General features: G+C 37.7%; 1 protein-coding gene across 14 annotated transcripts in view; it reads right to left on the reverse strand.

Moving 5' to 3' along the window:
- The window catches only part of LOC127443886 (GRB2-associated-binding protein 1-like), a 121,927-nt gene that overhangs the window by 21,233 nt on the left and 82,975 nt on the right, over positions 1-17,719 (reverse strand). For 10 of the 14 annotated variants that reach the window (XR_007897720.1, XR_007897721.1, XM_051702905.1 and 7 more), the window contains 5 exons: positions 10,309-10,531; positions 6,600-6,686; positions 4,272-4,915; positions 1,947-2,041; positions 1,204-1,507 (listed from right to left, as the gene is read on the reverse strand). Coding sequence is in view for 12 of the 14 variants with exons in the window: in XM_051702905.1 (XP_051558865.1) it covers positions 1,204-1,507; positions 1,947-2,041; positions 4,272-4,915; positions 6,600-6,686; positions 10,309-10,531 (1,353 nt within the window). In the remaining 2 variants the exon portion in view is untranslated. The remainder of the gene's footprint in view (positions 1-1,203; positions 1,508-1,946; positions 2,042-4,271; positions 4,916-6,599; positions 6,687-10,308; positions 10,532-17,719) is intronic. The other 4 variants (XM_051702909.1, XM_051702911.1, XM_051702907.1 and 1 more) reach the window with 1 other exon arrangement.

The following is a 17,719-nucleotide window of genomic DNA, read 5'->3' on the forward strand; positions in this document are numbered from 1 at the left end:
CTCTGACCAGATTAAAATTCCCCTTGCAGGTCTGGCCATCACAGGGGTCTTTCACTAAAGCACAATGGGGACAGAGGTGACTGCTCCGGGCTAACAGCGCAGACAGGCTCCCTCATACCCAGGGCTCTGAGCCTGTGGACAATATCCTCTTTCATTAGTAAGGTCACATGCTAAGAACTAAAAGGCAAAGGCCACCGAAACAGTAGAAAGGACTAGGTTGCTAAAGTTGAAAGAGCTATTATCTAATGACGACAGGCTAAACACCCTGAGAAAGAACTCGATCGACATTAGCAGATTCAAAAGTGTCAGGAATACACGGATGTGTTAAGTAAAGGATGTTTCATAAGCATGGGCCAGCACCTGTTAGTGAGAAAGGATGTAATGAGCATTGAAAGATGCAAGCTGAATTTCAAATTTCAAAACCATACACATTCATACAATTCCACATAGGGCTGCACAATTTATCTGAAAAAAAAAAAAAAAAAAAAAAAAAAAAAGAATACAATTACAGTTGCTGCAATTTTTTTTTTTTTTTTTTACCATAAATCTCCACTTTCACTTTCAAAATGTGAAAGTGGAGATTTATAGTAAAAAAAAAAAAAAAAAAAAAAAAAAAAAATATATATATATATATATATATATATATATATATATATATATATATATATATATATATATATATATATATATATTGATCTGTTTCTCACCCATACTTATGTCGCTTCTGAAGATATAGATTTAACCACTGGAGATTTATGGATTACTTTTATGTGGCCTTTATCTGCTTTTTGGAGCTTGAAATGTCTGATCACCATTCACTTGCATTGTATGGACCTACAGAGCTGAGATATTCTTCTAAAAATCTTCGTTTGTGTTCAGCAGAAGATAGAAAGTCATACACATCTGGGATGGCATGAGGATGAGTAAATGATGATTTCTGGGTGAACTATCCCTTTAAGGAACACAGTTTTCAGCTTGTTTTTGGAAGTGTAGCCTATGATGGCATGCATAAAGAAAATGGCATGCACATTTTTGCATATTTGCCCCACACATAATAAGTATTTTAATGTAAATTCTATCAAATCAAAATTAATAATTGTGATTACAAATAATAAACAATTAGCCTATTATTTGTCATAATTGTGCAGCCCTAATTCCACATCCCACTTATATCACACATATAACACACACCTCAGGGCTCACCTTTACGGTCAGGTTTGAGGTTTCGGTCTACAGGTGGCGGTTGGCATTCAGTTATGTGCATTGGTCTACGTGGTGGAGTCTTGGGGCTGGAGCGGAAGCCCATGTGGGCTGGAGGGGGCACCTGTTTTCCGAGAGAGGAGAACTCTACAGAGCCTGGTGTCATGGGCACGTAGTTGGGTTCTTGGATGGGCTCAGAGAGGCTGCCGGAGCGGTGATGTGAAGAAGTGTGGACACTCATGGGCACATAATTCTCATCCATCTCCTCAGTGGACACGTTTCCTACTGGCATCATGCCTTTATTCTTCTACATGCATCAAAGAATAGAGAAGGAACTGTTGGTGATATTTAAGGCACTTGAAATACAAGACATTTTATTTGATGAATTTTAGACATTGTATTAGACATTGTATTTAGAACAAAATCTATCTATCCATCTACTAAGCATCTTGTGTGCTTCAATGGAAGCCAGGAAATCTGACATTTTATACAAAGGAGTTAACATGGCCATTGTCATAAATTCACTCAATTTCTTAGTGACCTAGATAGTGCAAAATCTTAAATATTTAATATTCATAATTTATGTCATTACATTTCATTGTTTAAATTAGATATTGAATCCCAGATTTTCAGTGTGGACACAGATATTTGAACCCTGTTGTATATAATATAGAAACACCTGGTTTTGTCTGCAAATATTATAAAATGACTTCAAAAGACAATGGCATGGAAGAAAGAATACTTACAAAATAGCTGCTGAAGCTTTCATTAAAATCAAATGAGCAACTTTTGTCTGAGGGAAAAGGCCGGGGTATATCATAGCAGTCTTGAGATCCATAATCTGTGAAATAAATGCATCGATAAGCAAATGCTGAACACAGTCAAGAAAAAGATACGAGTAATATATGCTGACAATATGCTCAGGAATACAACAGTAATTCAGTATGTTTTCATTATACTGTCAGTATGGATGGGTATCATTATGGAGACATTTCTGAGGAAGGGAGTGAATCTCTCACAATACTACCAAACAACACTAGAGGGACCCACTCATGTATACATGACCCTGTTGTTTCAGCTTGATGGTCCATAATTGAAATATCCTGAAACATTTTGCTACACAAAAAGAAACAGTGAGTAAAATCAAGATAAAGATATCGATAGTACATACATGTATTGCTCTTACTTACAGCTCACCAATTAGCAGCCACTTGTTATTTAAAGTAATTTACAGCAGACTAAATTGCACTGAAGACCATTCTAGAGCATCCTAGGGTTTAAAGCCATTTACAAGGGCACAATGGTGACAGCACAATTGACCCTTCACTAAGCCCCATCTTTAAAGCATTTCTGACCAATCCTACCTTAGCAATTGTTGCCGTTCGCCATTTATCTGACAAGCGTTCGCTTTTTCAATTTAGCAAAGGATCAATTGTACTTGAGATTGAACATGCAACCTTTGTGTTAGCTGTCCAGACTGTAAACTATTAGGCTACCTCCATTAATAATGAACAGACCAATATTTAAAATGTTTTTCTACTCTCAACAGCATCAATCTTTACTGGTTCTTGCACGTCACATGACGAAAATCATGGTGTCACATGAACAAACAAGGTTTGATGTCACTGACATATCACCATATTGGATAAGTTTACAGAGTTTATCAATTATTTGATTTAAGAGTGAAAAGCAACTTAAATTACAGTCTTTTCATTAAATAAAGTGATTGTATGCCTTCAGAAGAATTAGAATATGACTCATGGATTACATTTCTGACACTTTTGGGTGCTTTATTAAGCATTAAAGTGAGTCACTCCCCTTTCACACAGATCCTGGGATTAATCCCGGGAAAAGTCGTTCCGGCAACTGTTCATTGGACTGCAAAATTTGTTCGTTCACACTGCAAGAGCTTTCCCGTAATCTGTGCTCACATTCACACACATCCCGGGACAATCCCATTAAGACAGAAGTGACATCACAGTGTGGCTAATGTTCAGCGTCTTTTCTCTCAAGAAGCCCGCTCTTTCATCCTTTTGTAAACAAATAAACTACGTATGGTACAACTAAACTGACAGATAATTTCATCGTCTGTGCGGATGGCGAGTAGCTCCCTGGTCCCTGTATGAGATTTGCATGATAGCCAATTTTATTAATTTTATTCCGACAGTTAGCCCTACTTTTATAAATGGCTCATAAGATAATTTTTGTTTTGTTCGATGTTAATTGTTTTTGTGATATTGGCTGCTGTCTGCCAACTGAAATGCCTCCCAAGAACAATAAAGTTTGAAAGTGAAAGTAACCATCAGAAAAAAAAAAAAAATAAAAAATAAAAAAAATGCACAATATCAAGGTGCATTGCAATATTATTAATATTAAATAATGGAAAAATTATAGCTTATTTAAAAAAAACAAATAATGTTCAGCGATACTGCCCTGCAACAGTTAAATTGTGCTTTCGATTCAGTAATTGCGTTTGTAATTTAGTTTGATTCTAAACGGATGTACTAGCTTACACCGACAACGTAAAACAGTGCTTTGTTTTCTTCAGACATTAGCATTTATTACAATCAAAATTGATTAGGCTATTCATTTGCCATTTATTTGTTGGTGCTTTTCTTTTTCTTTTTTTTCACTAGCACTGCCATTTATTCTGTATGCCTTAAGCACTTAATTTTTAATTTACAAATAAAACACATTAGTAATATACACATTGTATGCCAACAGTTGCACTGTAAGCATTGAGAAGCATTGAGGCAAATATCATCTTTTAGGCTACCCGGCATTGGTCCCTCCAATATCCCAGGATCAGAGCCCAGTGTGAATGAGGTTACTGTCTACTGCTTCTGTATTGAATTTAGCCAACAGGACTGTATTAAAATACTGTATTTAAAAAATGGACTGTATTTTATACCATAAAATTATTTCCTTTTGTATTCCACAGAAGAATGAAAGTCCTACAGGTTTGGAATGACATGAAGGTGAGTAAATTATGACAGAATTGTAATTTTTGAATGAACTATTTTAATAATGAGGCTGAAATAGCACAGACGAATGAGATTATAAAACCTTACCTTTGCGTAGGCGTGATGAATCCACTGTGCCAATTGTGTTGCTCCTCAGTGCTTTGTTCCCTCCTGCACTAGATGGCACACAGTAGTTCCCATCAGTCTCAGACACTGACCGTGGTACCACATAAGTGTCCGTTGGTGACCGTTCAGGCGGGGCTGATCCTGTGGTCAGTAAAGGCTTTGGTGGACGGGGAGGCGGTACCACATCAGTGGCCCCAGAAACAGGCTCCACCCCAGCTGTACGGGGAACCTGGTAGGTGCAATTGCTACCGGGTGTGGGTGGGATGTCATAGCCAACAGACAAGTTCCTGAACTGGGCCTCTATAGAGGGTTTGCGAGCAGGTGTGTTAAAGACGTAGAGATCACAGGGCTCACTGTCAGGCGCAGAGGGGGAGGATGCCGACTTCGGCAGCAGTACAGTGTCCTGAGAGTAACTTCGGGGCAGGTGGTAAAGGCCTTGCGAATCGGCCGAAAAAGACTGTCCACGTGAAGGAGGGGAGTCGTAGAGCCCAGCGGCATGCTGGGAAGAAAAGAATCCATTTACAGAGGCGTGTTTGGAGGATGCAGAGGTGGGCGTGCAGTGGGAAGGGAGGTTGTCATTACAGTCGGGCTCGGAAGAGGTAGACTTGGAGCAGTCACCATGGGCCCTGCAGAGAAGTCCATGCGTGAGATACCAACTATCATCTACATAACATAAATGGCAAAAGAATTCATAAACTAATTCCAGCATTATCAGGGCTCCAGTCTAACATTTAAGAGAGGTGGCACCGGTGCCACCAAGTTCTACAGTTGGTTATAATGACAATATTTATTATGAATATACTGTATTTCTGCCTAAAGTACTATAGTTAATAGAGTTGGTGATACTATAATAAATTCAAGGGTGGTGATGTGTGAAAAGTCTTCAAATTTATGTCTGTGCATGTCACAGTGTTTTCTCCTGTTAATCTTTCGCTTCTGATGCATTTGTAATTTGACGTTGCTAAACAGAAAATGGCAGCGCATAATCAGAGAGAGATATCTGGCCAACTCTGTAGCCGCCCCAGTGCGACCTATAACAAAATTTAGTCGCACCGGTGGGATACATTTAGCATTTAGTCACAGTCTGGAGCCCTGACTATGCAGGTTCAACTTGCTGTTCATATAAATCCTCAACTGCATGTGTCATCATGCTGCCTGCTAATAGCCGTTATGAATGTCACTAAAAAACTAGTGTTTAAATTGTGTTTAATAGCGGAATTCGTGGTGAACAACTACACTACCAATAGTCTAGCAGAGAAAGCTTCCCCAATCAGAGAACCGTGGCCAACAAAGCCCACCAAACAAGTCCAGCAGCGAGCGCCCACTTCCATTTGAATGTGAATGACGCAATCGAGATGGTCTCCCTACACCCTCAAACTACATATCTGTATATATCGGAATATCTTGCAATAAACCTAAAATATATTGTTTCCATACTTATAATCGACAAACTGAAATCAATAGTTTTATATATTTCTATTTCTATTTGCATTCAATTATGTAATTCGCAATGCTTCATTGGAATGTAGTTCGTGCCCTTGTTAAAGGCAGTAAGTACACAGTCTTGCAACTTTGTCTTTTTGTCTGATTTTTAAATACTTTTAGCTTCAAATCAAAGTTTGTAATGTTGTGATTCACTTTGGAGCTGTTTGGTTTGGTTTTGGATCTTAGGAAAAGCCTATGGAAAAAATGAATGTGAAAAATACTTCCGGAACCTAGACAGCTGAAAAAGTGGGTGGGCACTGTTGCACTCTATTAAAGGGATAGTTTATCCAAAAACGACAACTATTTATTTGCCCTCATATTATTCCAAAACTGCGTAACTTACTTTCTTCCGTGGAATACGAATTGAAATGTTAGGCAGTGTTAGGGACTGACAGCCGCTGTTCTTCTTTCTTAAAAATGTCTCTTTGTGTTCAACAGAAGAAAGTCATACAGGTTTAAAAACAACATGATTGTGAGTAAACGGCGACAGAATTGTTTTTTTTTGGTGAAATAATCCTTGAACTAACTGGCAAGTTAGGTCCCAAACACAACCATGCACACGTTAAAATCTTGCACAGTCCTGGTTAAATCACTCAGAGAAAAGAGTGCATTTTATACACACATGTATGCACTGAAGGCAAAAAAGGTCTACTGTCAGTAAATTAAGTGCAATATTACCTATATGATTGCTTAAAAGTAATTTTAGTAACTGTGCAAACAGAGTTTTTTAGATAAAAATAACCACACTGTTTGGCTGTTGGCCAATATGTGTATACATGTGTGTTGTTTAGTTTTGCGTTCTTCACACTAGTGCTCTCCACTCACTGACTGTCAGGAGCGCTCCTGGTCTCACACTCCTCCAAGAGCAAGTACTCCTGCTCCTCCTTCCCTAAAGCAAGAGGAGCCACTGGACTACATCACACACAGATACATACAATGAGACCCTTATCCAGGTCTTCACCCATAAAACCAAGGATTCTCAAACTCATGTACTGAAATGTCTTAGTAGCGTTGGGTGATGAGACCAAAATCGTATACACTATTACTGTGATATAAAATTACTCATACCGTGATATGTCACAACATGGATATTCTGTATGAAGTATAGTATATATATTATACAATATATAGTATACAGTATAATACAGAAATTCAACCCAAAAATTGTCTACATATTACATAACCTAAATAGTGATGGGGTAATGACTATTCAGTGAACTAAATACTTTATACAACTGAAGTCAGAAGTTTACAAACACCTTAGCCAAATACATTTCAACTTAGTTTTTCACAATTCCTGACATTTAATTGTAGAAAAAATTCCCTGCCTTATGTCAGTTAGGATCACTACTTTATTTTAAGAATGTGAAATGTCAGAATAATAGTAGAGAGAATGAATTATTTCAGCTTTTATTTCTTTCATCACATTCCCAGTGGGTCAGAAGTTTACATACAATTTGTTAGTTAACTTGGGTCAAACATTTTGGGTAGCCTTCCACAAGCTTCTCACAATAAAGTTGCTGGAATTTTGGCCCATTCCTCCAGACAGAACTGGTGTAACTGAGTCAGGCTTGTAGGCCTCCTTGCTCGCACACACTTTTTCAGTTCTGCCCACAAGTTTTCTATCGGACTGAGGTCAGGGCTTTGTGATGGCCACTCCAATACATTGTCTTGATGTACGCTTGAGGTCACTGTCCATTTGGAAGATCCATTTGCGACCGAGCTTTAACTTCCTGGCTGATGTCTTGAGATGTTGCTTCAATATATCCGCATAATTTTCCTTCCTCGTAATGCCATCTATTTTGTGAAGTGCACCAGCCCCTCCTGCAGCAAAGCACGCCCACAACATGATGCTGCCACCCCCATGTTTTACAGTTGGGATGGTGATCTTCGGCTTGCAAGCCTCATCCTTTTTCCTCCAAACATAGTGATGGTCATTATGGCCAAACAGTTCAATTTTTGTTTTATCAGACCAGAGGACATTTCTCAAAAAAGTAAGATCTTTGTCCTCATGTGCACTTGCAAACTGTAGTCTGGCTTTTTTATGGCGGTTTTGGAGCAGTGGCTTCTTCCTTGCTGAGCAGCCCTTCAGCTTATGTCGATATAGGACTCGTTTTACTGTGGACATAGATACTTGTCTACCTGTTTCCTCCAGCATCTTCACAAGGTCCTTTGCTGTTGTTCTGGGATTGATCTGCACTTTTCGCACCAAACTACATTCATCTCTAGCAGACAGAATGCGTCACTTTCCTGAGCGGTGTGATGGCTGTGTGGTCCCATGGTGTTTATACTGTAGTACCTTCAGGCATTTGGAAATTGCTCCCAAGGATTAATCAGACTTGTGGAGGTCCACAATTTTTTTTTCTGAGGTCTTGGCCGATTTCTTTTGATTTTCCCAAGATGTCAAGCAAAGAGGCACTGAGTTTGAAGGTAGGCCTTAAAATACATCCACAGGTACACCTCTAATTGACGCCAATTAGCCTATCAGAAGCTAATTGGCTAACTGACTAAAAGCTAGACATCATTTTCTGGAATTTTCCAAGCTGCTTAAAGGCAAGTTAACTTACTGTATGTAAACTTCTGACCCACTGGAATTATGATATAGTCAATTCAAAGTGAAAAAATCAGTCTGTAAACAATTGTTGGAAAATTTACAAAGTAGATGTCCTAAATGATTTGCCAAAACTATAGTTTGCTAATAAGAAATCAGTGGAGTGGTTAAAAAATTAGTTTTAATGACTTCAACCTAAGTGTATGTAAAGTTCTGACTTCAACTGTAAATGCAAAGTACTTAATCTCATTAGATTTGTATCTTTCTTTCTCTGGAAACTGAAAGGTAAAATGATTAATAACAAATGAATAATTTTGCAATCAGTACAAAAAAAGCTGCTTCACATACCACTATCAAGTTAAAAACAAGACTTAAAACAGTAATAGGCCTTCAGTATATTTTAATTAGAATTTGATGAGCCATGTTTGAAGCCAAGTAAAATAGGAAAAACATTCTCACCTTTGATGGTTTAATGCTATATTAATCTGTCAAGTTGCAACATTGCTTGCCAACTGCAAGCAACCTACAGCTACAATGTCAAAACCAAATGCAATTTGTGGGTAGGGATGCACCGATACCACTTTTTCTCTTCCGATCCGATATCGGAAATCTCAGTATCGGCCGATACCGATCCCGATACCAGTGTTGTTGTTGTTTTTGTTTTTTTTTGCATAATCAGTTTAGAATATCTTTACATTATTGTATGGAACTAACTGGGTGTGCTCTTTAATATGTAAAGAAACACAAACCACTAACTACACGTTATTTCAATATAAATGTATTGCTTAAGAAAAACTTTATTGTTAACTAGTATACTGGATAATGTAGCAGCAAAATTAACAGTAATTCCAGTATAAGTCATCAGTAGAAAAGTCTTTTTTTTTTTTTTTTACTTGTATCTTGACTTTAAAGGATTCAGATCTCTTTTTTGTTCAATTTAGTTGTAAGATATCAGCTCACTTTTCATTCACACAGTTATTTTTTGGAACCCATTCAACTTAAATATTATTATTCTTTGTAAACAAATGATAATAATAATAATAATATATTATAATAGTAATATATAGTAATATATCTCAATCGTGCACTTTTAACTTTTAAACCCTCACGCTTTTATTATGACATTCTGAACTCTCCAGGAAGTCCTGTGTGTCTGTTTGTAGGTAAGTTCACAGTAGTTTAATTCACTTCTTATTCAAATTCTGGTAAAAAAAAAAAAAAAAAAAGCACCTCCAGTGCCATTCTAAATGCATATTATAAGTGAACCGAACTACTGAGCATCTACATCTGAGATGTTCGTGAGTAGCTCTCAAATATTGTGCACCGTGTGAAGGCTAAAAATAGCTGCGAGTGTAAACAGAGCAGTGCCATTCACTGACGCGCTGGAGCTGCGTGTGCATTTTATATATTTACTTATTAAACACAGCCTTTTGTGATTCACAGAGCTATTGCATGTCTTCAAGTTGCTTTGAATAAAATGCACGAGTCATATGAACTACTTTAATTGTGTTTTTATGGTTCTTTTATGTCATTTTTTTTAGCTTGACAGTAACGAACATGACTAGCACACAGTATCGGATTTGGATCGGGCTTGTCAGACCTGAAAAACTTCAGTATCGGAGCCGATACAGATCCAGGTATCAGATCGGTGCATCCCTATTTGTGGGGCATGACACGTTAAAAGTAAATCACTCCTATTACAATCAACAATGTTGTCTACACTGGTAGTGCTTGTCCGCAAAACAGTTTGCAGAGTAATTTTCATTTTTTGCTTTGTGCTAGATTTTTTCACATCACACCACTGATTTACCATTGTATAAACAGTATGGCAGAATTACTACCGAATGACACATTTCTACTGTCGCACAGTATACACAATCATACTGCCCAGCCATACTTCTTCATTACCAACTTTAGTGTTAATAGTGTTTAAACTCTTATTTATACCACTGTCAGTCATTCTTCTCACTCTCAGTGTCTTACCTATTTGGCTCAGGTTTCTTGCTCTCACAGTTGACCAGCCAAAGGTAGTCCTGAGGCTCATCCAGACTGGAGGAGTCTAGGTGTTTGACACTCACAGGATGGTAGGGAGGGGGCACGTTGACTAGTGCAGAAGCTCCCAAAACTCCTCCCAACCCTACATTTGGGGCCACATCCACCACTAGACCCCCTGCCACATTTACTTGGTGTGAGACCTTCGCTGAGTCTGAAGTAAGAACATGAGAAAGTGGGGAGTGAGAGAAGGCAAAAGATTTACATTACTTTGAGATCACAGGCTTTGAGCTCAAACTCAGTGTGCCATTGCTTTAATCAAAAGCTTTTACTGAAACCATCCCTGTACAAACCAATTACTATTGTGAAAGTGTCTCCACAGGCCTACTTCTGGTAAGCTAATTTGCTTTGGGGATTATTATGTGCTTATGTCAATTCAAACTTGTATGACTTTCCTTCTTCCGCAGAACACATACAAAGATATTTTAATGGGGATATGATGTGTGTTTGTCCATACAGCGCAAGTAAATGGCGACCAGATTTTTAAGCTCCAAAAAGGACATAAAGGCAGCATAAAGGTAATCCATAAAACATTGGTTTAATCCAAGTCTGAGATATGATTGGATAGACAGTACTTGTCTATGTTGTTAGATTTTGAGCGTTTCTACACATTATACAAGAGAAGGAACGCTTCCATCCAATCACTGTGCTGCCTCATAAATGAGATCGCATTACAGTAGAGAATTCAAAATAACTCACAGACGTGACAGGGGTTCTGGGCTGGCGCAAATTCAACAGCACTTGCGGAACAGTTATGGAACAGTCATGTAAAAGTAACCAGGATTTAGGCCTACAGAGTTTACCAACGTTACGTTGCCATTACAACAAAGTTGGAAAACTAGATAACTTTACACATACAAGGTTTGTAAGTGATTTTATCACATTAGAGTCATGTTAACACGTATTAGGTTTAAGTACTGTGGCTATACTTTTGAAACGGTGTGTATTTTAATTAGTGCTGTCAGATTTTGAAAGTGCTGAAATCTGACACTATATATCGTTGCTGTCTCCATTTTGGCAATTTTGACTTTTTACCATAGACGGAATTTAGCTCTTCCCACTGTTTGAATTGTGCATTGAAATGACCAATGAAAAGATGTTTAATCAGGCTTTCTGTTTAACAAGCATCTCCATTGGCCTTGAGAAGTGTCCATCAAAACCGCATATGTCCCGCCCTTATGTTTTGAAGAGCTTCAACTAATTTACATCAGCTGTCTGGCTATCACTTCAAGCTAGAGACGGTCTGCTTATTTATAACGCCACCACCAAGGTAAAGTGTCTCCTCTTTTTCTTTTAAAACAGTGTTTAAATATGTACAACCATGAAAGGAGTCCAAAAGCATAGATTTGTGTAAATAACACTTTTGTTTTTCAGTTTGAAGTGTAGTGATGAGATTGCAAACATCGCGCTAGCTCTGTGATTTCCCATATACAATTGCCAGAGTTCCATCTTCGCGAAACTGCGAGGGAACGCTAATTCTGACATGCAACTAATGTACTGGAACCGGAAAATGCATCTCGAAACCAAACTGTCCACTCAACAACCGGACTAGAAACCCTAGTCATAAAACTGATTTCGATCTAAAATAGTAAGTGAAAGCTCAGATTATATCCAAAAATAAATTCTCTAGCAATCCATAACCTACCAACTGAGTTCTGGGAACACGAACAGTTAGACTTGAGTCTGTAATTGAACATGCGCCATTGGCCAATTAAATCCATGTTAGTCCAATTAAAATATTGAACGGTTCACTAACAGATGTGTAATGATAGAATTCTATTTATGAAGCTAAAGGTGACTAGTTATGTTACTTTCAGTTCAATTTGTAAGACTGTTTATGAGAAAAAGTTTTTCCATGCTCTTGAAAAATTAATTTTTTGGAGATATGTGCCTTTCATTAGATAGCGACAATATACTTCTTTTCCAGTCATTTCCATCTTAGAAAATAAAACAATATGTAACAATATAATGCTTTATTAACATTTTCCAAACAAAGCTTTCCACAGTATAAAGATAGAAATGCACTAAAATAGCACCAATTCAAGTAACATTAAACATTTCCCAAAGTGGGAAATTGAAAGAACTAGTCTCCTCATAGGTTGCATTTTCATTGCCATGGGGATTAAATCTCTTAAACCCTCATTCTCCACAATATTAATCTGCTGGTAGACTGTGGCTATCCACTTTCCTACATCATGAATCATGAAAGCACGTTCATTATTCGCGTCAGGGCGTCAACGCCAGCGTCAATCACTGCTTTGAACTCCAAATGAAAAGCGCTTGCAGACAACAATGTATCATTCTGCGTTTTGGTGATAGTTAAAACTTGACCTGCTTCTGTGTTAATTAAAATGCACCTTGCAAAGGCTGAAAAATACTTGATTTCTATCACAAGTCCCATCTGGGTTTGTTTTGTACATACAAATATTGTTAAGAGGTCTTTTCTCCATTTATCACTGACACAGAAGCGCTGTGGTGTGGTGTTGTGAAGTGTGCGTCAGTGTTAATGACTCTGGACGGACACATTATAAAGTTTCCGCCCTTCACACCAGGGTTTCAACTGGTTTATGCAGTATTAATGAAAAATTAGGCATTAAACATTTTAATTCTGAAAGCTCTAATGTTAATTGTTTGAGTGTTTGACCTGTTTACCCATATTAAAAGTGCCTGAACATGATTGATTTCTTTAGTCAAAATAATTTTCGGTGGTAATTGACACTGTCAACTTTTATTAAAACAATCCTTGCAAGAATAAATATAAATGCATTTATGTTAAGTCTCAAAGCAGTCCTGGTTGCAATGCCTGCTCCGAGTGCTGTTCTCACTTCATTCTCAAAAGTTTGAACAAAACATCTAAATCTTTGATTTGCAAACTGTTCTATCAACTTTAACTCTTCACAGGTTCACACTTTTGTGTCATCATTGAAATACAGCAAAGTGCCCCAAAACCCTTTTGTTTCCACTCATATTCTAATGTTAAGCTATCTCTATCGTGTGTTGTCGAAGTGAGTTGTTGTGCTTTTTCAAAAATACTATTCTATTTCTTTCTTTTTAAATATTTAGCAATTAGCAAACAAATACTCAGTGCACCCTTTAATATAAAATATTAAGGCAAATAATTGTAATCTTGGGCCAAAGTTTTTAAAGGTATTGATGAAGGTGAAGGCAGCCCTCCTACACATGTTGTATAAATGTGCAGAACTGCGTAAAGAGGAACCCTGAACACAAGATCCTAATGAAAGTGGCACTAATCCAGTTCTTGCTGAGTCTCAGTTTTTATGTGCCAACTAGGATGTCTTGTAAAGTGTTTTGTCTATAGTCTTTTAAAAGACCTTTTGTTTATCTCTGGCTTTTTATTTTATTTCCATCTCTATTTGAACAGCCTCCTCTCAAGGTCAGCAGAGTGCAGCTCATGGGGTGCTTGCATATGTTTTAGTCTCTCTTCAAACTCTGCTTTCAGTTTTTCACTAAAACACACACAAACACATCGCTTGTGCGCACACACATTAAAACCCACACACACCCACTCACTCACTGGGTGCATTTGACTTTCTAAGTGCGGCAGCTCAAGGCTGTCAGGGCCACTTTGTCTCTTTCTGACTCTTCACAATTTTTTTCTCTTCATTTTCCTCCTCTTATTCTTTCTTCCCCTCCCTGTATAGAGGATGAGGACTGCCGTTATTAAAAATAAATAAATATAAAAATATTTTTGCAGGGCCTGGGTAGCTCAGCAAGTAAAAGACGCTGACTACCACACCTAGAGTTGCGAGTTCGAATCCAGGGCGTGCTGAGTGACTCCAGTCAGGTCTCCTAAGCAACCAAATTGGCCCGGTTGCTAGGGAGGGTAGAGTCACATGGGGTAAACTCCTCGTGGTCGCTATAATGTGGTTCTCGCTCTCGGTGGGGCACGTGGTGAGTTGTGCATGGATGCCGCGGAGAACAGCATGAGCCTCCACACGCGCTACGTCTCCGCGGTAATGCGCTCAACAAGCCATGTGATAAAGATACGTGGATTGATTGTCTCAGACGCAGAGGCAACAGATTCGTCCTCCACCACCCAGATTGAGACGAGTCACTACGCCACCACGAGAGCATTGGGAATTGGGCATTCCAAATTGGGGAGAAAAAAAATAAAAAATAATGTTTTTGCAAATAAATGTAAAAAATGAAAAAAGTGTACATATAAATACATAAATAAATGTTAAAATCATAACATACATATACATAAGCATGTATACTTTTATTTCCTTACTTATGTTTAATTGTATTAATTTACAACTCGCGGCCAAATGTTTGTAATAATGTACAGATTTAGCTGTTTCAGAAGGAAATTGGTACTTTAATTCACCAAAGTGGCATTCAACTGATCACAAAGTATAGTCAGGACATTACTGGTGTAAAAAAACAACACCATCACTATTTGAAAAAAGTCATTTTTTATCAAATCTAGACAGGACCCATTTCCAGCAGCCATCACTCCAACACCTTATCCTTGAGTAATCATGCTATATTGCTAATTTGGTACTAGAAAATCACTTGCCATTATATCAAACACAGCTGAAAGCTATTTGGTTCATTAAATGAAGCTTAACATTGTCTTTGTGTTTGTTTTTGAGTTGCCACAGTATGCAATAGACTGGCATGTCTTAAAGTCAGTATTAGGTCAGAATGGCAAAAAAGAAACAGCTTTCTCTAGAAACTCGTCAGTCAATCATTGTTTTGAGGAATGAAGGCTATACAATGCTTGAAATTGCCAAAAAAACACTACAGTCTTCAAAGACAAAGGACAACTGGCTCTAACAAGGACAGAAAGAGATGTGGAAGGCAAGATGTACAACTAAACAAGTGGATTAGTGCATCAGAGTCTCTAGTTTGAGAAATAAGATACCTCACATGTCGTCAGCTGACAGCTTCATTGAATTCTACCCGCTCAACACCAGTTTCATGCACAACAGTAAAGAGAAGACTCAGGGGTGCAGGCCTTATGGGAAGAATTGCAAAGAAAAAGCCACTTTTGCAACAGAAAAAACAAAAAGAAAAGGTTAGAGTGGGCAAAGAAACACAGACATTGGACAACAGATAATTGGAAAAGAGTGTTATGGATCTTAACCCCATTGAGCTTTTGTGGGATCAGCTAGACTGTAAGGTGAGTGAGAAGTGCCCGACAAGACAGGAAAGCAATGTGATAGACAATACACACTTGCTGTACATGTTACAGACATGCCTCAAAGCAGCAGTTGTGTAGCATAGTGCATGGGCATTAAGTGGATTTTCTCTTCAACGCCAGTGGACACCTACTGTAGAGTGGAGGAAGAGGCTGGGTAGACCGAAGGAGAGTAGTTTGGTTACAATAGGTTAATAACATGTTGATCTGGCAGTGATAATTCCAAATGAAAAGCCTTGCGTTACTCTCTCTCTCTCCCCTGCCCTTTTGCCACCCTTGCTGCCTAGTTTGGCTATACCTATTCGGCTAGCTCCTATCGCCAACATCTGCATGTTTGCATTAAATATGATACTGGATCATTTCACATGCACACCCTGCTTTTGACAATGTAAAAATTGTCTGTTATCAGATCTGTTGGAGTCCCAGTTTTTGTTCAGACTGTCAGCCAAAATTTTCAACAGAGTCCCAGGCATTTTAGAAATCCCTACAGGGATTTTTAAAAGATTCTGTACAGAGATATACATTTTGTTAAACAGTAGAGATATAAGATTTTGATATAAGACCTCTAAGTCATTCATTCAATACAGATATTAATTTCCCATTAAACTCACTCAACTCACAGCCAGGTACATTTTACAATCTCTTAATGCACGCCCACACCCATCTGTGACTATGTTTCCATTTTATTTCATTTTGTCACCCACAAGATGTCACTGTGGCCTCCAAGCTCCACTCTGGAGCACTCTGATTTCGACTGCTGTGCCTCAGGGATAAAGCATGCACCCCTCATTACCATACAGACAAATAAATGTAGAAATAAATAAATGTGCAAATAAATATATGTAAAAATATATAATTAAGGAAATAAATAAATGTGGAAATAAATTAGTGGAAATAATTTAATACAATTATACATAAATAAGGAAATAATAGTATAAATGCGTATGCCAGATTTTAACATTTATTTATGTATATGCACACTTTTTTACATTTATTTGAAAATATCTTTATATATTTATTTCTTTTTAATAATGGCAGTCCTTGTCCTCCATATCCCCGCTCTTGTTTGTCAGGCTTGCTGCTGCTGATTCGTCCAAGCACTGGAAAATCCCCCCTGCATATTTGTATTCTCACTGCCCTCTTTAGTGTTGGTGGCTAATAATGGCATGCAACTATGTATCAAAATAGTCCAAATTAACTCTTCAATACTGTATTGTCCTTTCTTGATCAGATACGTACATTTTCAATACAGCAAAAACAAGTGCCTGATAACATCACATTTTCAACTTATTGAAATAGTCATGCAGCCTAATATTTTAGGTTATTATATACATTTCTTAATAACTATGACAATATTAAAAGTTGGCATCATAACTGCATTTTTGTTTTATTGTACACTACTGTAATTACAGCATGTCAACCTACTTGTAAATGCCTGAAACACTTAACTCTAATTGTGATATAGCCTATTGGGTTTGTGTTACTTTGAGAGCAGGATCCAAGTATTATGGACTGAACTTTATACTGAATTTTCCATTTTTCCAAGTCCAACTGGCTAATATTTAAATGTTGTTTCTTTCCCTCATTCAAGCATAGTTGCTCCTCTGCTTTGCTAAACATTAAAGTCTGTATTAACTTCAAATTAACAGTTACAACAATTATGATGAGAAACATTGTTTTTCATTCAAAGAAACAGAAGCCATTTGGAACCATGGGTTAACACATTTTAGACAGTTCTCATGTGTGTGAAACAAATTTGAGTCCAACCTGTGACATATCCTGATCTCATTCCCCTGCTCTCTCTGCAATGATGTCCAAAAAAAAATCCCCAAATGGTAGCAAAAAATAACTAAATGAAGGCCATTTCCACATCAGTAGCTCAATCATAAGCACTTCCTCAGCTAAACCCATCATCAGCATCATTTACCACGACAGTATTCACAAGCTTCAGGACTCCAGATTAGATTAACCCTCTGGGGTCTGAGGGTGTTTTGAGCCCTGGAGAAGTTTTGACAGCATAAAAACCCTTTTTCATGATCTTACATGGACTATTTTTTATAAATTCCACCATAAAATACAATAAAAGAGGGTAAAAGGTGCAAACTATGGCCAAGGTTAGCATGCTAGCATTAGCACCATTCATGTAGAATGTAAACATTACAAATTACACATTATCTA

Source organism: Myxocyprinus asiaticus, chromosome 7, assembly GCF_019703515.2.
Source record: "Myxocyprinus asiaticus isolate MX2 ecotype Aquarium Trade chromosome 7, UBuf_Myxa_2, whole genome shotgun sequence".
Classification (NCBI taxonomy): Eukaryota; Metazoa; Chordata; class Actinopteri; order Cypriniformes; family Catostomidae; genus Myxocyprinus; species Myxocyprinus asiaticus.